Below are 24608 nucleotides of genomic sequence, written 5' to 3' on the forward strand. Positions count from 1 at the left end.
ATCAATTGCTCTCAATTTGCCACTCACAAGCCCTTTAGGAGTGAAATGACCCTTTCACAGGATTTGCAAATCAGGTATCCTACATGTCAGATGCTTATGTTATGATTCATAGCTGTATCAAAGTTACAGTTATGAAGTAGCAATGAAAATAGTTTTATAGTTGAGGTCACCACAATATAAAGAACTGCATTAAAGGGTCGAAACATTAGGGAGGCTGAGAACCACTGCCCTAGATATTGTTGGTATTTTGTTAAATGAACATGTGCACTGCCTCCAGCCTTCCTCAGGGAAGTTTTTCTTCCACTGAGCAGCAGTTAGTGCAGACTCATTATCGGTCAATGTGCTGAAAATAACTGTTGGGGGATCAATACTAAATGATCGATCCTAACGTCATTATGTGCAGAGCCCTGGGAACATTGCTAAAGAGAGACTGGAAAGAGAGCCAGAGGATGGGAAGGGGAGCAATGACATGTGACATAGCTACTGCACTAACAAATACGAAGTGGCTGTGGTTGCCTGCACACCACCTGCACGAGATCCAGCCCACAGATGTGGGTGTAGCTTATAAGAACCCATCCCGCCATAAGTTACTGTGATAGAAAGGGGTTGTCATTTTCTTCCATGGTGTAGCAGCTGAAATGCTGTGTATCCTCTAGTAAATAAACTCCCACCACACATGGTGCCATCAACCCTAATTAGCCTCTGTGGGGTAAAGAAAAAGAGACACTTGGCAATAGAAGAGTGTTGGAAAGAAGGAAGTCAGTGGAGCGTGAAAGGGAGAGAGGGTGATGGGGATGAAAAATGCCATTAAATTGCCAACTTAAAGCCAGTGGGAGATTTAAATAGACACTTGCTAATGCTTATTTTAATGCAATTGTTAAAAAGAATGGTAAACTAAGGCTTTAATTTTTTGTTTATAATCAAAGTAAATACACAAAAGTAACTGAAAATCAATGGACTATTTTTTAAAGATTTTATTTATTTATTATTAAGAATAGAGTGCTCTCCCTGAGTGTATGCCAACATGCCAGAAGAGGTCATCAGATCACATTATAGATGGTTGTGAGCTGCCATGTGGTTGCTGGGAATTGAACTCAGGACCTCTGGAAGAGTAAACAGTGCTCTTAACCTCTGAGCCATCTCTCTAGCCCCAATAGGCTATTTTTAATGAACACTTATACAGAGAGCACTGTATGAGAAAATATCCACAGCTATTTATTTCTATGCTCTATATGGCATCCACACTATGGTAGTGGAGTTAAATAACAAAATCAAACTAGAAGGCGGACCGAATCCGTATATGCCTCTGTGTCACTATGGAAAGTATGTGTTCTCAGTGGTCTATCAAAATAAGCATGTGATATAAACCCAGAACCAACCTCTTAGGTAACAAATGAGAGGGCAGGCTTTCCTGAGTTCAGTTTCCCACAATTACTGAATTTTATGTTTTGTATTTTCTGCTTCTCAGGGATTACTGACTTGTTGTAATCGAATGCAACGTATGATATGTCACTTTCTCTAGTAAGTTTATGACCTTTACATATGCTACTGTTATGCTCTATTCTTTCTTGCACACTTGTCACATACATCATTTCCAAGTACTTTTCTCAGAAAAGTTTTCATTACTATTTTTGTATAATCAATATTTACATATATTTAAAAACTAATTTATTTTGTTACTCTTCATGTTCTTCAATAGATTCATTTTGCTTACCTCGGGGGGGGGGAAGACTATTCCATTATCTTACAAAAATCTTGGTGAAATCATTTTTTATACAAAATGTTGTACGTTTTTATTTTTATCTTTATTATTTCTTTGTTATATTTTATTAACACACTTATTTATTTTTATTATATGGGCAGTTTTGATTGTAAGACATTATAGACTGACATTTATTTATAATCCATCCTTAAAACATCATATTATCTTCTTCCAGCTCGCTTCATTTCCACTGCAGGATTTCCATCACCTTTCTCCTTGCTCTTTCCAGATAACTCATTTGTTTTGTCTGGCTAAATTAAGATTTGGGGTTTGAATTTAATCTTCAGTGATTATATTATGCTTGAATACGTTTTTAATTGGATTTTTCTCTCCCAGGGCAGTGCATAGACAATCTTTTAACAATTTTGGAAAAACAAAAAGTATTTAAGCAAATGGCTCCACTGCACGCCTTTGTGCTCAGATGAATTGTGATTGCACACGTGTTTCTTTTCCGTGAACTCTGAGAATTTTTTTTATGCTCTCTTCAGTGTTTTACATTCCATTTTGAAATCATTTTGCTTCAAATTAATTAATCTGCTCAAGTTTAAGTTTAATAACATAGCCCAGTCTATTGAGTTGCTAACTCTACAATTCACTTGCTTTAATGATTTTGAACCTAACTTTGATTTTATGATTTCCCACAGCTTTCACATGACTGTGAAAAGTTTCACAGTCTATGCAAGACTAATTTGAAATGTCTAACCTGAAATCTCCAATCTGTGGCTGATATTTCTCTTAGTTTTAAAAATCTGTTCTATCTTTGTACCTTCTGTAGGGTTTTAGGAGCTCAACATTTTCAATTTAAATTATGAATGATCCAGAAGAATCAATCAACCAATCAACCTCTTTGTCTCTGTCTCTCTGTCTCTGTCTGTTTCTCTGTCTCTCTGTCTCTGTCTCTGTCTCTGTCTCTCTCTGTCTCTCTCTCTGTCTCTCTCTCTCTCTCTCTCTCTCACACACACACACACACACAAACACACACACACACACACACACACACACACACACACACACACACACACAGACACAGAGAGGACAAAGACTTCTAGATCTACCTCACCCTCAAAGTGCCCCCAATTGAAGTTGTCTCTCCCAGTACTCTTTCCTTCCACCTTCCCCCAGTCTGATCTCTCTTGTTCCTGTCCCCACCCCCACTAGTCTACCTCTGTATCTATTCTATTATTCCTGCTTAGGGAGACTCATGTGTTCCTTTGAACCCTCCTTGTTGTTTAGCCTCTCTCGGTCTGTGGATTATAGCATGCTTATCCTTTACTTCACAGCTAGTATCCACTTATAATAAGTGAGTATATATCATGTATCTTTCTGTGTCCAGGTTATTTCACTCAGGATGATTTTCGCTAGTTCCATCCATTTGCCTGCAAATTTCAAGATGCTATTTTTTTTAAGCAGCTGACACTCCATTGTTTAAAAGTACCACAGTTTCTTTAACAACTCTTTAGATGAGAGACATCTAGGTTGTTTCCAGTTTCTGTGAATTATGAATAAAGCAGTATGAACAGAGTTCAGCAAGTATCCTTGTGGTAGGAAGGAACATCCTTTGAGTATATGCCCAGAAGTGATATAGCTGGGTGTTGAGGAAGATTGAGTGCCAATTTTCTGAGAAATTGCCATATTGATTTTAAAGTGGCTGTATAAATTCGCACTCACACTAGCAATGGAGGAGTGTTTCCTTGCTCTACATCCTTACCAGAATGAACTGTTAGTTGTGGGCTTTTTGTTTGTTTGTTATGCTTGTTTGTTTTTGTTTTCTTGAAACAGGGTTTCTCTGTGTAGCTCTGGCAGTCCTGGACTCACTTTGTAGACCAGGCCTAGCCTCAAATTCACAGATGTTTGCCTGCTTCTGTCTCCTGAGTACTGGGATTAAAGACACATTTCCCCACACCCAGCCCTCACTTGTGATTTTTATTTTAGCCATTCTGACAGGTGCAAGATGGAATATGCAGTCCCTGATGGCTAAGGGTTTTGAAAATTTTTAATTAATTAATTTATTCACTTTATGCCCTGGTCACAGCCTTCTTCTCCTCCCTATTCCTCAGAAAAGGGGAATCCCCTATCACCCACATCAACTCATAAGTACACATTAGAATTGATGTGTACTTTTCCTGCAGCCTGGCAAGGTAGTCCTGCCACGGGGAAGTGATTGAAAAGCAGACAACAGAGTCCATGTCAGACAACAGGAATCCACCTCTAACATTGCCTGAAAGACCAGAAACCAGGTGTTGGATAGCCCAGACACCTAGGATAGAACCAAACAGGACCAGCAGCAACAACGACAACATCAACATCAATAAAAAAACGATACCCTGCTATCCTATGCATTTGAGCCTAGCATAATTGTTATCAGAGAGGCTTCATCCAGCAACTGAGGCTTCACTCAACAACTAATGGGAGCAGAGTTAGAGACACATATTAGGCAGAGCTAGGGGAGTCCCAAGGAAGAAAGGGAGATGGGAGTGTAGGAGGCAGAGGGGTCAAGGGCAGCATAAGAAACCCCACAGAATCAACTATCTTGGGATCATAAGGGAGCACAGAGAGTGAAGCAATCACGGAGCATGCATGGGACTGATCTAGGTCCTTTGGATTTATGTCGTAGTTGTGTAGCTTGGTCTTCTTGTGCCACTCCCAACAGTGAGAGAATAGCAGTCTATGACTCTTTTCTTGCTTTTAGGACCATTTTCATCATACTGGGTTGCCTTGTCCAGCCTTAATATGAGGGGAGGTGCCTGGTCTTATGGTGGTTTGTTATGCCATATGTGGTTGACATCCCTGGGAGGCCTGCCCATTTTCAGAAGGGACATGGAGGAGGAGTGGATGTGGGGGAGGGGGACAGGGAGTGGTAAGGGAGGAACTGGAAGGAAACAGGGAAGGTAAACTGTGGTTTGGATGTAATATATGAGAGAAAAATAAATAAAAAATTAACCACAACACAGCTAGAATAAAGCTCAGAGAAAACTTGTTCTCCCCCCAAACTATTCTCCAGAACATTGGTCCCTAAGTTTCTCATAACATCTCATTACCTCTAGTCTTATCTTAACTGTGGGGTGCAGATACATTAAGAATAGAAATAATTTAATTTTGTACAAAATTAGTGTATACTGACATACACACATGTATATCTGTATCTATCTATCTATCTATCTATCTATCTATCTATCTATCTATCTATCATCTATCTATACCTAACAACTCCTGCACCCAGGGCTCAGGGGTCCTTGCAAAAGGTGGAGTGGAGAAATTATAAAAGCCAAAGGAACAGGGACTTCATTGTGAAGTTATGTTGCCTAAGGGTGTCAGAATCCACATCCATAAACCCTTGCCAACATGACTGTCTAATATAAGTTGAACAAGGACAATAAACATGCTAATGTGGGAGAGGAAACCCATGGGGCCTCAGTCTCATACAGAACTGCAGGCAAATAAGGAATGCTGAGAGTGAAAATAATTTGATGAACTGTTAGTAAGAAATGATATATTCCTCTTTTAATTTTAGGCAACTAAACATAATAAAATATTTCTTTTTTCATCTTTCTCACCTTCCTTCCCTCTTTCCATCTTTCACTTAAAAAACACAAACATGAATAATCACACACAAATTTATAAATACATGTATCAAATTGAGAGGCCATTGAATAAAACTATAAGAAAGAAACATCTACAATGAAATGCACTAATAATAATACAGTTTGATAAAAATTGAAGAGTTCACAGTTGATCACATTTTATAGATCCTTACAAAGATACCAGTACAATTATCTGCAAGCTGTCACAGAGACCGAATAAAAATTAGAAAGATGGTCAGGCATTGTTGATTTTTCTCAGATAGTTTAGCATAAAGTTGGAAATTATGAAGATATATAAGAATTCCTCATGTGAAAAATCTTGAATATGCTTGCAGTAAGACATCAGATATCAGATAACAGGCTGGGCATCCATAGAAACTCCTCAATAGAAGCCATAGGACCAGTACCTTCTACAGCACAGTGGGTAGCAGCAGCCATAACCATAGCCACCATAGCCACCATAGCCACCATAGCCACCATAGCCACCATAGCCACCATAGCCACCATAGCCATAGCCACCATAGCCACCATAGCCACAGCCATAGCCACAGCCATAGCCACAGCCATAGCCACCATAGCCACCATAGCCACAGCCATAGCCACCATAGCCACCATAGCCATAGCCACAGCCATAGCCACCATAGCCACCTTAGCCACCATAGCAACCATAACCACCATAGCCACCACAGCCACAGCCATAGCTATAGCCTAGGTCACCATAGCCATAGCCCAGGCCTCCATAGTAGCTGCTGTAATAACACATTGTGGAAGGACTTGACTGTTCAGAGAAAAAAAATAATAGTAGGATCTTTGAGACTGGATGCCATTAACTGCCAAGGGCCTTTTATACACCTGGGAGTTTGGTGGAGAAAGCCACATGCATTATAATATCACACATGTCTCTACCATGCTTTAGAAAACATCAGCATGCCAAGGTTTACTGGCCAAACACAGCTGCATAACTTGAGATAATTGTGCTCATATATCAGGATCCCATGATCAAACCATGAGACTTTAATGTGAAATTCTGATACTGTTTTCAAGACATTGCCTAATTCAGTATTTAGTTTATTTAATACTTATGAAACTCAGCCAGGTGGTGGTGGTGCATTCCTTTAATCCTAGCACTTGGGAGGCAGGGGCAGGTAGATCTCTGAGTTTGAGGCCAACCTGGTCTACAGATCTAGTTCCAGGTCAGCCAAGGCCACATAGAGAAACCCTGTTTAAAAAAAATCAAAACCAAAACAATAACAATGACAACACAAACAAACTTATGAAACTATTTTATGACACAATACAAATTATTGAAATGGCTCTTCTTTTTTATGTCTGTTTGTTTTGTAACACTCCATAGGTAAGAGGCCTTTATGTTTTCTTTTCTTTTGTTTTCTGTGTTATTCTAGAATAATTCTATCTGGAGGAATTTTCATTTAAGAAACATATGAAGCCCTACTTCTGTTTTCTGTGGTTAAAAAAATTTAAAAGACAAATACTTTAAGGCTTATGTCATACTCACAATAAACACTTAATGTGTGTGTGTGTGTGTCTGAGTTAGCATAATAAGTCATGAAATTAAGAATGGTTATCCTGTCAGAGTCAGTCCCTGCTCTCCATATAACTGTGGACAATGTCCTGTCCATTGGGTAGATCAGAGTAGGGGTTCAATGTTTACTACTTGTATTGCCCTTGGTTAGTGGAATAGTTTGAGCAGACCCTCCTGGGCTCAGATCTACCTGTCACGATGTTCTTCTTGTAGGTTTCAGGGACCCTCTGGGCCCATCTATTTCTTTATCTTCTATGTTTCTCTTACCTAGAGTCTCAGTAGGATGCCCTCACATCTATCCCACTCTCCTGGTAAGTGAAGACTTTTGGAGTGCGAGGACTGACTCTGACATGAACTCTGGTGCTCCGTATTTGACCACCTCCCCGTTGTGGGGATGCCTGATGGCACTCAAAGAAAGAATAAGCAGGCTACCAAGATGAGACTTGATAGCCTATGACCATATAGTGGGGGAGGAGGTCCCCCTCGGTCTTAGACCTAGGGGAAGGGAATAGGGTGAAAGCAGGAAGGAGGTAGGAATGGGAGGATACAAGTCATGGGATAACAATTGAGTTGTAATCTGAATAAATTAATAAAATTAAAATAAAAAAATGGGTATCCTGAGAAGAGAAAATCTCAATGGAATTGATAAACAGGAGAGTAATGTAATGCCTAAGACATGAAAGGAAAGGACGAGTAGGGAAGAGCAGTGTGGAGTCGGTTGAATGAGAACTATATGAAATGACTGTTGTGTATGAAATAATGTAATTCTACCAAGTACAGAATCGTCAGAGGACAGAGGAGCATGGAAGTCTATCTGTAAGCCCAGCAAATAGAGTAGAGCAAGCTGGATAGCCAGACCACCAGGAAGGCCAAATACTAGCTCTAATGCATCTACCTCAATCAGTAAGGTGAAGAGCAATTGAGAAAGAGAGATGTCACTCAACTCAAAAGCCTCCCACACAGACACACTCCCGCACAGGCTCCTGCACACACACACACACACACACACACACACACACACACACACACATACACACATACACACATACACACACACACACACACACACACACGACTATTCAACTGCACACACATGAAAATGCAGCTGCACGTACACAATCACATGAACATATGTAAAACACTGTTGTTACAACCATAAATGGAAAAATAAAAAAATAACCCATGAAATTACACAACTTTTCATGTACCCAACTAAGAAAGTTCTATATAACAGAGCAAGCAACTGGAGAGTGGGATATTACTTTCTCACATACTCTGGTGCCTCAACTTTGACCATGTCCCCTGGAGGGGGAGACCTGGTGGCACTCAGAGGAAGGATAGCAGACTACCAAGAAGAGACTTGATACCCTATGATCATATAGAGGGGGAAGTAATCCCCCTCAGGAACAGTCATAGGAGAGGGGAATAAGGGGAAATTGGGAGGGAGGGAAGAATGGGAGGATACAAGGGATGGGATAACCATTGAGATGTAACAAGAATAAATTAATAAAGGAGGAAAAAATATAAAAAAAGAGATGTTCCACACAGAAGAATAAAGCAAACACATCAGGAATGAGATTAATAAACATTTTTTGAGCGGGAAGGCATATCTATAGCTAAGCTAAATAGCCAAAAAAAAAAAAAAAAAAAAAAAAAAAGCTGATGCTAAAAAATGAACTAAGAGTTAGAAAAGAAAATACACTGATGGACAAATGTTCTGCTTCACTAATAACTCAGGATGCAAATCAAGATCAAGTTGAGATTTCTCCCTATTCTTGTTAGATTATTAATATTAGAAAGAAGAAACATGAATGTGTGAATGTTACAGAGCATGTGCAGAAAAGGGCACCTTTCCCTTTGTTGATGGGAATGCAATGTGGTGCAGCCAGTTCAGAAAATAGCATGTGGCATGCTTACAAATGTTTAGGGAAGTAACAGAGGATCTAGAAGTCACACTACTCCTGATTAGAGAAAAATTACTGGATCTTAAAGAAAGAGGCACACTACCAAGTGGATTATCATAGTTTATAATAGTCAAGTTCTATAAACGGCCAAATGTCCATCCATAGGTGATTGCTGAAACTTCTCTAGCTTCTCTAACACCCTTACCCTTTTTATTTTCCTCTTCTTCTCCCTCTATATTTTCCTGGTGTTTTTACTCCCCTCCCACTTTCCCAAAACCACCTCCAAACACGTTACTGAGAAGACACAAAAGTACAGAACATACAAAAATCATTTTGTATGAGTTAATCATTTAGCTCTTTGATAATACACATGTTTTAACATAATGGTTTACAGTCAAATGAAATAATTATTACAAAGTATGATGAAGATAACATAAAACACAATCATGGTCCAAACGAAGATTAAGAATTAAATGACTATGTTGTATTTCAATTATATTTTATTATAAAGTTGGAACTTTTAAAGAAAATTTTAAGTTCCTGGTGTGAAAATACTTGCAAACCCTTCCATGTAGGAAGGCTAAGTATCTGAAAAAATTGTTCAGTAGAAGCCATAGGACCAGTATCTTCTACAGCACAGAGGGCGGCAGCAGCCATAACCATAGCCACCATAGCCGCCATAGCCATAGCCACAGCCACAGCCACAGCCATAGCCATAGCCTAGGCCACCATAGCCACAGCCCAGGCCTCCATAGTATCCACCGTAGTAACACATGTTGTCAGGAGTGGAGTGCTCAGAGGAAGACAAGCAGTAGGTTCCTTGAGTCTGAGTGTCACCATCTGCCAATGGCCTTTTATACACCTGGATGTTTGGTGGCAAAAACCACAGGCATTATGATGTCACATATGTCTCTGCTGTGCTTTAGAAGACATCAGGGTACTATGGTTTACTGTCCAAACAAAACCGCATAACTGAGATAATTGTCCTCATATGTTAGGATCTCATGACCAGATCATGAAGCTTTATCATTAAATTCTGGTTCTATTTTCAAGACTCTGCCTCATTCTATATTTAGTTATTTTAATATTTATGAAAGTATACTGTGGCACAATATAAGCCTTTGAATTCTCCCTTCCTCCCCTCTCTTCCTCATGTGTTTGTTTTGTAGTACTCCATACAGAAAAGATTTTTTCATTTTCTTTGCTTTGCTTGTTATTATAAAATAAACGTACCTGGAGGCATATATAACTAAGTATTCCTGATGAAAAATGTGGTTATCTTATTGTAACTTGATGACTGTTATATACATAATAATATTTTAGTTTTATTCTATATATTTCTTTTGTATGCATTGTTGTTTTATCTGCATGAATCTGCGTGAGGGAGTCAGATTTTCTGTAACTGGTATCACAGACAGCTGTGAGCTACCATATGGGTGCTGGGAATTGAACTTGGGTCCTCTGGAAGAGCAGCCAGTGCTCTTAACCACTGAGCAATCTCCCCAGTCCCTTGGTTTTATTCTAAATGCATTGTATTCAGACATATTTTCTTGTTTGCTATGGTATATTAATCCTACATATCCATGATAGTAGGAGGCCTTTCCATCTTCTGATATCCTCTTCAGTTTCTTTCTTGTATGTCTGTTCTTGTGCCATTATTATTTAGTTTTTCTTGCTATGTTTCTGTGGTAGAATTTGAGATTACATCCTATGGTAGTTCCAGCATCTTCCTTTCTGCTTAGTTTGTTTTGGCTCTTAGAGTCACCTTGTGCCTTCATATGACCGTTAGGATTGTGCTGTCTAATTCTGTTACAAACACAATTGGAATTTTTATGAAGATTCCATGAGATCTGAACATTGTTTAGCTAACATAGTCGTTTGCATGTTAGTAATTCTACGAATCCATCCATATCCTAGTTTCTTCTGTAAATTATTTTTACAGAAATTATGTTAAGCAAAATGAGCAAGGTGAGAAAGACAAATGGTGGGGTGGGGAGATGGTTGTGTAGGTAAGGTCACATAGCACGTTGCCTGAGCACCTGAGCTGGATTTGGAGGTCCCATAGAGTAGAAGAAGGGAACTCAGCCTCACATATTTTCCTCTGACTTCCAGATATGGGATATGATATATGAATGTCCCCCATACCAACATAAATTCACCAAGAACGCAATGAATGGATTGTTATAAAGAATAAAAAGGTACAGGCTTTCTATCTTCAGTTAGAATGCAGTGCTAATTATTCTGTTAAATGAATGTACCATTGAAATGGTTACTAATGACACTGTTATAACCATAGATCAGCAACCTTCATTGAAGTTACTTGTAATAAGTGACTTAACAAAGAGACATTTCCTCGAACTTGTAAATGTGCAGAAAACAAAACAAAATGGAGTTTTCAATCCTAACTTAGACACTCATATCATAATTCTCACCACAGGCTCAGAGATTTGGGTAAGAGAAGGGATCGGAAGAGTGTAAGAACTAAAGATGGCAAAGGACTTTAAGGGAATCGTTTTGCAGACACAACAGGATGTGTAGATATTTGAACTCACACTTATTGTGACAACATGCATAAGACCTAAGCAAGTTCCAGCCACACAAATTCCTAACCCATAGGAAGGAGGAAGAAGGAAGGAGGAAGAAGGATTGCTAGGAGGTAAGGTGATTTTAGCATTTTATACTTGCTCAGAGATCAGTTTCTGTTAACCATGTCACCTCTGGTAAGCTGACCACACACTAGAGCAGGCTTCAAGTCCCAGGAAAGCTGGACAACACAAACAGGGCTGAGGGGAATTAGAAAAGTAATCTAAAAGTTGAGTGGGAAGAGAGATGGTGTCTTAGAGTCCCCATTGCTATGCTAAAACACTATAACCAAAAGCAGTCTGGTGAGGAAAGGGTTTATTCAGGTCACTCTTCCACATCACTGAACATAATCAAAGGATGTCAGGAAAGGAGGTCAAATAGGGCAGGAACCTGGAGGCAGGGGCTTTGCAGAGACCATCAGGAGGTACTGCTTACTGGCTTGCTCCTCATAGCATACTCACCATGATTTCTTGTAGAACCCAGGACTACAAGTCCAGAGATGGCACCACCCAGAATGGCCTGGCCTGTCCCTCATCAGTAACTAATTAACAAAATGCCCCATAGACTTGCCTACTTCCTAGTCTTATGAAATCAGTTTTTTAACCTATGGTTAAGTGGTTCACTCTTCTCTTATGACTTTAGTTTGTGTCAAGTTGATACAAACTATTCAGTGTAATTGACCCCTTGTCAAGTTCACACACAAACACACATCCTGTTAAGCTACACTTTTCTTTCTCACATATCACCAAGATCTCACAATTAAAAACACAAGTAGCTTTACAAGTCTCACAATATTTACTATTTCAAACACATTAAAAGTTCAGTCCTTCTAAAATACTCAATCTTTTAAAAAATCCAGAACCTCTCTGAAAAGTTCAAAATCTGTCAACTTTGGGCTTCTGTATAAAGTTAATTAAATTCCATACCCTTTAATTTAAAGATGGAAGAATGGGGGCATTGTCACAATCAGAAAAAAGAAAAGTTAATCTCCCAACAGTGTAAAGAACACACTGTCCAATGTCTGGGATCCACTCTTGATCTTCTGGGATCTGCTAAGGGCTTGGGACACTTCTCTCGTTATGCCCTCTGAAGCACACACAACTTGTCTTCTATGCTTGGGAAGGCTCTACTATACTCCTGTGTCTGTTCTTAGTGGTTATCCATGGTATTACACCTCCAACAAACAGTTGGTACCAGGAGTGGGGTGTTGATGTGACAAGCCTAACCATGGTGCTTGTTGGCAGAATGTGGACTTTAGGGCTTTAGATTAGGAAAGCATGTTAATGCTTTAAGAGTAGCTCAATATACCTTATTGAGGAGAGTGGAAGATAATTAGGGTTAGGGTGCTAAGAGCAATGTAGATATGATAGCACAGATCAAGAGAATTTACAGGAGAATAATATTAGTAAATAACCTAAAGGATGCTTTTTGCTCATGTCTGAAAAATCTGCCTGTGGATCTCTGCATCCATTTCCATTAGTTTCTGGGTGAAGCCTCTCAGAGGCTTCTGTCTATCTGCATAGCAGAGTAACATTAATAGTGTCAGACATTGGTTCTCTCCAATGGGATGGGTCTCAAGTAGGGCCAGTCTTTGGATGGCCACTCCCTTAAACTTTGCTTCATCTTGTAGGCAGGGCAATTTTTTGTGTCACAGGTTTAGTGGGTGGCTTGGTATCCTTATTCCTCCACTGGTAGTCTTGCCAGGCTACAGGAGGTAGTCACTTCAAGGTCCATATTACCTGCTGCTACAAGTATCAGCTAGGGTTATCCTCATAGACTAATTATTAGATGGAGCTCAGAGAGTCCTGTGCCAGAGTTGTGAGAAGTCACAGGGGTCAAGGATTCCACAAGAAGACCCATAGAGTCAACTGGCTTAGGTTCATAAGGTCTCACAGAGACTGAACCACAAACCAAAGAGCATGTATGGACTAGGCTCCCTGAACAAATGTAGCATATGAACGGCTTGGTCTTCATGTGGATACCCCAACAGCTGGAGTAGGGGCCCTCTCTGACTCTGATGTCTCCCTTTGGATCCCATTCACCTAACCTGGCTGCCTTGTGTTGTCTCAGTGGGAGAGGATGCACCTAATCCTGCAGTAACTTAATGTGCCAGGGAGAGTTGAGTTGGTACCCATGGAGATCTCCCCCTTCTCTGAGGAGAAGGAAGAGGGAATAATGTGGGGAGGGGCATGGGATGAGAGGGTGCAATCAGGATGTAAAGTTAATGAGTAAATAACATTTTAAAAATCTGCTTGAGGATAAATTTAAGACTATAGGATTAATGGTGTTGGCAGAGGAGATTTTAATATAGCCTAGTATTTGCTGTCACATTGTTATTATTGTTAACTCTTATGCAGATTGACAAAGAACACTATGAAGGATAAATACAAAGTGTACAGTTTGAGGAGGAAAGAAAACCAGGAAATATAATGGAGTTAAGTCCAATGCTCAAGGAGATGAAAAGTTTGAAGAAAAGCATGATGCTAAGTGGAATAAAGAATGTTGACATCAGGGCAAGTGCCACCCAGATAAGCTTCAACTTGTGAAGAGACATTAAAGAGAAGCTTAAGTATGAGTAAAAAATTAAAAATGGAATGCTGATGAAAATGTAATCGAATAGGTGAGGGGAGCAAGCAGCAGAACTTGGCAGCTTTGGCCATGGAGCTCTGGCCTTAGAGACAAGGGTACAGGAAAGAGGCTTTGAAGTTTTCTTCTCAGTGAATGAAAGCTGCTGAGGCCATGCGTGTGTCAGGGGTGTCCCTGCCTGGAAGCATAGAAAGGCTATTGTGTGAAGCTTTGGAGATGGATTATGTTAGAAATCTCACAGGCTTAGAGATGCCAGAGTTGTGGAATTCCTGCTGAGGAGAGCTGTACACCGAGTGTAGAACCACCCAAAAGAAAGAAGTGTTTGAAGTCAACAAAGCTGAAAGGAGATGGAGATCTGGAGAGGTCTTTGACACAAGGATCCTTATTTAGATTTGGACTTGCTTTGGTCCAGTATTTCCTCACTATGACCCCTTTTCTCCCTATTGGAATGTGTAGGTTCCTTTCTCCTGGGGGCTGGGCTGAGAATCTGGTCGCAGAGTTTTCTCCAGCCTTGGAGGCTAGCCAAGGAAGGTTCTGTCTGGAGAACTGGTCACTAGTAAGGCCTCCTCAGCAGTGAGGGAGCTTTCTGGTCAGATCCCCTAGCTTGAGGGAGTGCAGTGTGGCCACACTTTAGCCTGGATTGAGACAATGGAAGTCTGTGTCCCTTCGAGTAGGGGAAGGGAGCCTTGGACTTGTAAAAGGCCAGGTGACCGCCTGCATTTGGTTAAAATAAAGATAGTCAAGAGTCGAAGAGCTCATTTTAATTCACTAAGTTTAATGATAAAAGAAAAATAATCTTTAGAATAATAAAAACATCTTTAAATGCCATATTCTGTAGGTCTCTGAGGTTTTTGAAGACCTTATTTAACTATTTTATCTCATATAGCTATAGAATCATATCTATCTATTAGACCTAGAATATATATTCTTGTGATAAAATTATAACAGTTTATGACATGAGCATGATTTGCATCAGTATTGAAAATTCAACATCATCCAATTAAACAATAACCTTATTTGTGAGTAACAAGTAGGGCCTTGAGATAAGGAGTAGATTCAATAATCTACCTTTTGTTCTATCCTCCCTCTATATTCTATATCCCCCTTTCTTTCTTTTCAGCTCCTATCTCCTTACCTACAAAAGAAAGATAAAGGAAAAATAACTCCTGGCAACACCCAGCTGGCCTCAAAGAAGATGATGAGCATCAAAGAACCCCCTTATGGAATTGGCTTCAAATGTGCCAAAGCAGCCACTGGGCAAAATGTCCTCATTTCTGCCACAGACAGAATTATGTCTAAAAATGAGCAAGTTTAGATATAGGCAGAGTCAATGGCCAAACTCTGCCAAGACAGGATAAGCAAGTCCTCAATAGTTCCTGCCTTGAAAATATGTCTGTCAGAGATATTGGGCTAGAAGGCTGAAGATAATGCTTTATTGTTATAGAGAGTACTGGGTTCAAGCAGTGAGCTGTCTCAGTCATTTTTTCATTTTGGAAGCTGCTAACCTGCACTCCGGCTTCACTCAATTAATTACGTTTTATCCCTTTTAAAGTCTCTGATGGGTCTGAAGACCAGATAGTTTAGTCTGTCAATTAAGGTTAGTAGCTTAAGGGTTAAGATGTTTTTAGATCAAGATAGATGTTTTAAGTTAATAAAGATGAGATATGATAGATATTAATCTCCATTCAGAAATTTAGACCCAACAAGATAGGAAAGATGTTTACTTCAAACTTGCCAAATACAAACAGCCAAATCACTATGAGTGTAACATTTATATAATTCCTGATTGTCTCATGGTTCTTCATGCTGTATGTAGTTTATTTTACCCATGTGTAATAATATAAATATATATGTTAAAAAGAAACATAATAAAAAATAAAAAAGACAAAGATAGGGAGCTATGCAGGCAGAAATGGGGGAGTGAGTGCCCTGACTTCAGACCTCTGGTTTTTAAACCAAGGGTATCTTAACTGCAGGAGCCACATCCAGGTCACTTCCCAGGGGCTTCTCTCCAAGGCAGCTTTGATATGTGTTTCCTCAAAGAGCCAGCTTTTAACACTTTTTGGCCTAGAGTTTTGTGGACTGTTGCCAGCAGGGGTGACACCAGCCTATCTCTAATCATGAAGTTTACCAGGAAGGGGTGTCTCCTCCACTTACAGACAAAAGCCCACAGGGATGGTAATGTATATTCTGTACCATTGTATGTTAGAAATATGTGATCTGCTATTTGATATTTATTTTAAAAGGGTTATAGTAAAGATATTGTCTTGAGTCTCAGAAGAGACTTTGAACTTTTAAGCAATGTTGAAACTGAGGTAGACTTTTGAAGTTGGACTAAGTGCATTATACATTATGATTTGGATATGAGTCTGTGGGGGCTGGGGAGTGGAATGTAATGGTTTGAATGAAAATGGCCTCCATAGGCTCATAGATTTGACTACTTCATTCATAGGGAGTGGCATTATTTGAAAGGAATAGAAGGTGTAGCCTACTAGGAGGATGTGTATAGCTGGGGATCGGCTTTCAAGTTTCAGTAGCCCATGCCAAGCCCAGAGTCTCAGTGCTACTGATCTATGCAAATCCAGATTTAGAACTTTCAGTTGGGTCTCCTTTACTATGTCTGTCTACATGCCGTCATGCTTCCTCTCGTGTTGAAAAAGGACTAGGTATCTGAAACTGTACATATGTTCCAATTAAATGTTTTCTTTTATGAGAATTGAAGTGGTCGAGATACCTTTTCATGGCAATAGAACATTGACTAAGATGGATGGTGAGAGGAAGAGTTGAGGAGATGAATGCGCTAAAAATTCATTACAGTTACTTTTACTTAATATAAAAAAATTAAATTAAAAACACTTTTACACAATAAATATTAAAAAAGAAGGCAAATGTTACAACTCCTAAATGATAGACAGAATCCACATATTTAAAGTGTGTGTGTGTGTGTGTGTGTGTGTGTGTGTGTGTGTGTGTGTGATAATAGGCCTTGAAACTAAAAGTCACGTGAAGAGGAGAATAGGTAAAGAAAGTTAGGTAATACATGAGACATGAAAGTAGAAGAAGAGTAGGTAAAGACAGTGTGAAAATGAATGAATGAGAATGACATAAAATGACGAATTTCCATGAGACCCAATGTAGACTTCATAAAGGCTAGTTGAGTGTGTAAGTCCACCTGTAAACCTGGCAGATCAAATACAATAAGATGAACAGCCATGGACAGCCGGACGAATAAGAATACCAGAAACTAGCTCTAATGACTCTACCTCAATATGTAAAGTGGATAACAAATGAGAAAGACAAAATACCCCAACTTTGGAACCCAGCCACAAGGACACACTAATACACATGATCCTGTACACATAAACATAAACACATATAAAAACACACAGAGATGTCACAAACATAAACAAAAGAATAAAAAACATGGAATAGAAATCTTTTCATGTATCCAACTAAGAAAGTTCTGAACAACCAGTCAACTGTATAAAAAGATGCTTCACACAAATAAAGAAACCAAGTACATCATGGAGTTGATTAATACACAAATATGGAGGGGTATGCTAAAATGAGCCTAGATTTAGAACAGGTGTTTTTCAAAGAACACATACAGGTAGACAAAAAGAAACAACCATGCCCTACTTCACTAACATCTCACAGAAGCAAATCAAGAACAAGATGATATTGCTCCCCTCAGCTGTCATATAATTAATATTAGAAAGAAGAAAGATGAATGTTACAGAGCATGTGTAGAAAAGGGCACCCTGCTCCATTGTTGATGGGAATGTGACTTGGTGGGGCCATGATAGAAAATTCCATGTGGCGTGCTGGAAAATATTTAGGGAGTGATAGAGGATTTAGAAGCCTCCATTACTGCTTATATAAATAAATGAAGAGTATTGTATATAGAATAAATAGGTACACTATGGAGTTTATTTTCACAATATTTACAATAATTAATTTATGATAACAACCAAATGCCCATCTGTTCATGAATGCTGAAGGAACATGTTTTTGTCTTCCTGTAACATCCCTTCTCATTCCTCACTCCCACCACCTTCCCCTTTTCATGTCCATCTTCTGAAATATCTTCCTCTCTTACTGTGCTTTCACTTTTCCATAGCAACCTCCACACGTGTCCAAGCAGATCCTCCTACAGAATATACAGACAGTTTTGTACTGTTTAATCACTCAGGTATTTGGTAAAAAACACATTTGTGTTACCTAAAAGTTTAGAGTCACCCTTGAAAGCATTTTATAAACCATGATAAAGATGCCATAAAACATAATCACAGTCTAAATGAAGATGAGGATTTAGATGACACTGTTTATTTCAGTTGTTTTTCAGATATTTTGGTATAAAGTTAGAATTTTTGATGATAAGTCCTTCCAGTCAGGAAATCTGGGCATCTGCAGCAGCTCTTCAGTAGAAGCCATAGGACCAGTACCTTCTACAGCACAGTGGGCGGCAGCAGCCATAACCATAGCCACCATAGCCTCCATAGCCACAGCCATAGCCACAGCCATAGCCGTAGCCCAGGCCTCCATAGTAGCTGCCATAGTAACACATGGTGTCAGGGAGGAGAGTTCAGGTGAGGACCAGCAGTAGGCTTCCTGAGTCTGGATCTCATAATCTATCAAGGGCCTTTTATACACCTGGGATGCTACTGGGAAAACCACAGGTATTCCATGTGTGCTTCAGGAGACATCAATGTGCCATAGTTCACTGAACAAACAAAGCTGCATAACTGAGATAATTGTACTCATATGTCAAGATCCCATGCTCAAATCATGAGGTTTTAACATAAATTCTGGTACTAATTTTAAGACTTACCTCATCTTGTACTTGGTTTATTTTATACCTATAAAACTCTTCTGTGCCACAAAACCAATCATTGAAATCTCTCTCTCTCTCTCTCTCTCTCTCTCTCTCTCTCTCTCTCTCTCTCTCTCTCTCTCTCTCTATCTCATCTGTTTTGTAACACTTCATAGGTAGAAGATCATTTTGGGTTTTTTTTGTTTTCTCTGTCACTGTACAATAAATCTATGGGAATGTATTTTCTAAGTGTTTCTAACGATTATTGGTTGTATTATTGTCACATGAGTACAGTTACTTTCTACATAAACATATTGACTTTATTTTGAGTGTGTTATAATTGTACATGTTCTTTCAAAATTTTTGCATATTAGCTTTTGTCCTATAGTCATTTAGTTTTTATTACTATGGCTCTGTGGTATAATTTAAGATCAGATTCTTTGGTAGGTCCAGCACTTCCTTTCTGCTTTGCATTACATTAGCTACAGAGGTCATCTATTACTTTCATATAACCATTAGGATTGCATTGTCTAGTTCTGATAAGAGTATGATTCAAGTTTTTATGGCGATTGCATGAAATCTGTACATTGCTTGACCTAACACAACCATTTTTATGTCATTAATTCTTGCCAACCGGTGAACAGGGCCAGTCTTTTTATATTCTAGCTTTTCTTAAAATTATATTCTTTAAAAAAATAGGTTGCAAGTGATAGTTGTGTCAAGTATAAGTCAGACTGAGAAAGACACATGCTGATTTGTGAGATATCTCAGTAGCTACAAGAACATACCACAAGCCTGAATCTTAGTTTGATCACAGTGTGCCACAGAGTAGAAGGATAGGACCCAGCCTCCGATACTTTCCTCTGGTATCCATGTGCGTGATATGGCACATGTATGTCCTTCATCCTAACACAGGTCATGGAGAGAGCCCAATACATGTTATCCTGTTAAGTGCAAATACCATAAAATGATTAGTAAGTAATAACTTATCGTTGTACCCATAGATCAGTGCATCCCTCAACCCTCATCAGGGAAGCTTCTGGCAATGATTGAAATTAACAAAGAGTGTCCTCTCCTCTGTCTCAGTTTCCCGGTAAGTGAAGGCTTTCGTGGGACATTCTAGTGGGACTCTAGATGAGAGAATCATGGGAGAAAGGCAAAGTAGAAGGACCCAGAGGGTCCTAGAAGCCTACAAGTAGAACATTATGATAGGCAGATTTGGGCACAGGGGTCCCGCTCAAACTAAGGCACCAGCCAAGGACAATACAGGCGGTAAACCTTAAGCCCCTACCCAGATCTAGCCAATGGACAGAACACTCCCCACAGTAGAGTGGAGAGTGGGATATGACTTTCTCACATACTCTGGTGCCTCACCTTTGACCATGTCCCCTGGACGGGGAGACCTGGTGGCAATCAGAGGAAGGACAGCAAGTTACCAAGAAGAGACTTGATACCCTATGATCATATAGAGGGGGAGGTAATCCCCCTCAGGAACAGTCATAGGGGAGGGGAATAAGGGGAAATTGGGAGGGAGGGAAGAATGGGAGGATACAAGGGATGGGATAACCATTGAGATGTAACAAGAATAAATTAATAAAGGAGGAAAAAAAAAAGAAATTAACAAAGAGACACCCAAGTGGTCAGGATGCAGACAACATATAAGCAATGTTCTCAGTCCTAAAGGAACATTCATATGACACTTCTTACCGCATGCTCGTGGGTCTTTGCAGAAGAGGGGTCAGGAAGATGGTAAGAATCAGGGCTGTAAATGACTTCAGAGGAAGTATTTTTTAGACACAACCAAGTAATTAGACATTTTAGCTCCTAGACCTTTTGACAATATGACTAAGATCTGATTAAGTTTCATCCAGACAAAATCCCAGATTTGAAGAAAGAGGGAGTTGGACCACTGGTAGCTGAGGAGCCATTTGGATTTGTTAGCTGCTTAAAGATCAGTTTTTATTAATGATTTGACTTCTGGTAGGCTGACTACATGCTAAAGTAGCCTTCAACTCCAAGACAACATGGTTATCATAAACTAGACTCCATAGGAGAAAGTCAAAGTCATATAGCAATCTCAAAGTTGGGTGCAAAGAAACATGATGAGGGTTAGAGTTGAAGGAGTGACTATCTTTGTGTGGAATTTTCAATGAATGCATTTAAAAAATTAGAAGCCTCTTCACATGAATGAATTAAAAAGAAAGACAAATACTACATGGTTTATGTGGAACATACAATCTGTATTTAGATTGTATTTACATGTATGTGTGTATATATAAGCTTGTAAGTATGTGCACATATGTGTTTGTATAATAGATCAGTCAGCTAGAAAGGACATCAAGAAAAGAAAAGAAATCAATTGGATCAGGAAACAAAAGAGTACGTGGAACATAAAAATAGAGGAAGGCTAGGAGAAGGTGCTTTGGGGTGGGATGAATGGGAAAATGAAATAAAATGGAAAAAGTGTATGAAATAACAATATGAGACCCAGTTCAGACATTTTTATTTTATTTTTATTTTCTATTGGGCATTTGTGTTTGTTTTTTCCCAAAACAGTATTTATATAGGGATGGTTGAGTGTAGAAGTTCACCTGTCAACCTCAAAGATCAAGTGGCAAAAACCAGATACCCAGACTAACCAGAATGCCAAATTCCTGCTCTAATGATTCTAATTCAATGTAAAAGGTAGAGAGCACTTGAGAAGGAGAAATGAACCCAACTCGGAGCCTTGCCACATCACCACCTCATAAACGTTCACACAAACTTATGTAAAAGAAACATGTAGACATCACAAGCAAAGATATATAAGAAGAATAAAATGAAATAAACAAATTTTCATGTATTCAACTAAGAAAATTCTAAACAGCAGAATATTCAACTATATAAAGAGATGCTACAAAACACGAAAAAAGTACATGAGAAAAGGGATGAATAAACAAAATTCAAACCAGATACACAAAGCTCAGCTAAAAGTTCAAAAGAATATAAGAATTTGTTAAAATAAGTTGAGATTTAAAAGACGAGTTTTTTCAACTGAATAGCTAAATGTGGACAAACAGACACAGTAATGTGAGACTTCACTGATACCTCAGAGATAGAATTCAGTGTCAAGATGAGTTTGTTCCCTACAACTGTTAGATAGTTAATATTAAGAAGATAAAAGATTATAGCTACAAAGCATGTGCAGAAAAGGGCGCCCTTCTCCATTGTTGACAGGAATGTGACTTGGTGCCACCATGACAGAAAACAACATGTGGCATGCTTGCAAATCTGAAGGAGTGTATTTTGTCTTGATGTAACATCCCTTCCCATTCCTTATTCCTACCACCTTCCCCTTTTCATGTCCATCTTCTGAAATATCTTCCTCTCTTACTGTGCTCCCACTTTTCCATAGCAACCTCCATACATGTGTCCAAGCGGATACAAAAGCACAGACATACAGAACTTATTTTGGACTGTTTATTAATTTAGATATTTGATAATACACATGTTTTTACACAGAACTTTAGAGTCAACCTTGACAATATTTTACAGAGCATGATAAAGGTTGCATAAAACATAATCACAGTCTAAATGAAAATGGGGATTTAGATGGCTATGTTTATTTAAATTATTTTTCACCTATTTTGATATAGAGTTAGAGTTTTTGATGACACTTGGAGTGAAAAAATACTTGGAATCCCTTCCAGTCAGGAAATCTGGGCATCTGCAGCAACTCCTCAGTAGAATCCATAAGACCAGTAGCTTCTACAGCACAGTGGGAGGCAACAGCCATAACCAAAGCCACCATAGCCACAGCCATAGCCACCATAGCCACCACAGCTACAGCCATAGCCACAGCCTAGGCCACCATGGCCATAGCCCAGGCCTCCATAGTAGCTGCCGTAGTAACACATGTTGTCAGTGAGGAGAGGTCAGATGAGGACCAGCAGTAGGCTTCTTGAGTCTGGATCTCATGGTCTACCAAGGGCCTTTTATACACCTGTGCTGCTATTGGGAAAACCACAGGATTCCATGTGTGCTTCAGGAGACATCAGCGTGCTGTAGTTTACTGAACAAACAAAGCTGCATAACTGAGATAATTGCACTCATGTGTCAGGATCCCATGCTCAAATCATGGATCTTTAATAGAAATTCTGGTATTGTTTTCATGACTCTGCCTCATTCTGTATTTGTTCATTTAATATGTATAAAACTCTTCTGTGCCATAATACCAAACACTGAACTAGCACACTCTCTCTCTCTCTTCTCTCTCTCTCTCTCTCTCTCTCTCTCTCTCTCTCTCTCTCTCTCTCTCTCTCTCTCTCCTTCCCCTTCTCTCTTATGTCTGCTTGTTTTGTAACTGTCCATAGGAAAAACTCCTTGTGCTATCTATTATTTTGTTTACTGTGTTATGGTTAAATGATTCTATATGGAGCAATGTATACCTAAATGTCTCTAATTAAGAATGATATCATTTTTGGTTGTACTTTTGGTCACTGGATGATGGTTGATATTTTCATAAACATACTGATTTTATTCTGATAATGTTCTAATGATACATGTTCTTTTCAATGTTTTATATATTTGCTTTCCATGCTATTGTCATATCATTTTTATTATTATGGCTCTGTGGTATAATTTTCTATGTTACATCCAGCACTTCCTGGACCAAATGATAGTAAGAGTTAGTGGTGTCGAATGTCTTGAAAGGAAGTGTTTTCCAGACACAACAGGGGAGATACTACTGATCTCAGAGAGATTGTATCAATGTGCATAAGACCTGAGCAATCTCCAACCAGACTAAAATCCCAGATCATAAGGTTGAAACTGAACTACCAGTAGTTGAGGAGCCATTATATTTTGCTAGGTGCTGAGAGATCTTTATTAATGAAGTGACCTATGGTAGACTGACCACACAGTAAATTGGGCCTCAATTTCAAGACAAGCTTGGCAACACGTGCAAGACTTCACTGGTGAAATTAGGATACAAATAGTAATCTCAAAGTTGGGTGAAAAGAGAGATGGTAAGAGTAGATACAAGTCAAGGGGTTGGCGTCTTTGTAGAGAACTTTGAACAATTCACTTATTAAGAAATTATAAAATGTCTTTACAACATTACAAAAGAAAGACAAATGCTACATGAATTACTTCATGCATATAATCTATATTTAAATTGTATGTGTGTACTTGCATAATAGATCATTCCACTAGAAAGGCACCACAAGAAGCAAAGATATTAATGGGATCGGTAAAGCAGAGAGTGATGTACGTGGGTCACGAGGGCAGAGGATGGGAATTTGAATTGGGTTGAGTAAGAACGAAATGAAATGACCAACGAGTATGAAATAACATGAGACCCAATGCAGACTTTCTAAAGGCTAGAGGAGTGTGGAAGTTTATTTGGAATCCTTTGAGATCAGGTAGAATAAGCCATATTACCAGGCTACCCTGAATTCCAGCTCCTGCTCTAATCACTGTACCTCAATATATATGCAGGAGAGCAAGTGAGAAAGACAGAAGGGCCCAAATTGGAGCCTTCCCACATAGGCGTACACATAGACATGCACTTACACACACACATACATATGAACACATGTAAAAGAAACATGTCAACATCACAAACATAAATACATAAGAAGAATACAATGAAAATAGACAACTTTCCATGCATCCAACTAATACTGAACAGCCAAACATTAAAACGTACAAAAATACGCCCCACACAAATGAAGAAAAAAATACACCAGGAAGGGCATGAATAAACAAAATTCAAATGGGGTATACACAGTTGAGATAAACATACAAAAGAATATAAGCTGAGAATTAGAGCAGGTGGTTTTCAAAGGAATAGATA

General features: G+C 39.0%; 3 protein-coding genes and 1 long non-coding RNA gene across 4 annotated transcripts in view; 1 reads left to right on the forward strand and 3 right to left on the reverse strand.

Moving 5' to 3' along the window:
• LOC311608235 overlaps nt 1–24608 on the forward strand; it is a 379567-nt gene that overhangs the window by 169270 nt on the left and 185689 nt on the right. The window lies entirely within an intron of this gene.
• On the reverse strand, nt 5726–6106 carry LOC311608230 (keratin-associated protein 20-2-like; the record flags this gene model as incomplete). Its single annotated transcript, XM_084800588.1, has 2 exons — nt 5726–5808; nt 6028–6106. The coding sequence occupies 2 exons, from the start codon at nt 6104–6106 to the stop codon at nt 5726–5728; spliced, it is 162 nt and encodes a 53-aa protein (XP_084656714.1).
• Nucleotides 9273–18568, reverse strand: LOC311608805 (keratin-associated protein 20-2-like). Its single transcript, XM_084801441.1, has 2 exons — nt 18463–18568; nt 9273–9672 (listed from the first exon to the last, which is right to left on the reverse strand). Exons 1-2 carry the CDS (start codon nt 18524–18526, stop codon nt 9392–9394), a joined length of 345 nt encoding a protein of 114 aa, XP_084657567.1. The 5' UTR covers nt 18527–18568; the 3' UTR covers nt 9273–9391.
• On the reverse strand, nt 22255–22711 carry LOC311608225 (uncharacterized protein). The gene has a single exon (XM_084800583.1). It carries the CDS (start codon nt 22666–22668, stop codon nt 22492–22494), a length of 177 nt encoding a protein of 58 aa, XP_084656709.1. The 5' UTR covers nt 22669–22711; the 3' UTR covers nt 22255–22491.

The sequence above is a fragment of the Acomys minous genome (assembly GCF_964271855.1).
Source record: "Acomys minous genome assembly, chromosome: 11".
NCBI classification, from domain to species: domain Eukaryota; kingdom Metazoa; phylum Chordata; class Mammalia; order Rodentia; family Muridae; genus Acomys; species Acomys minous.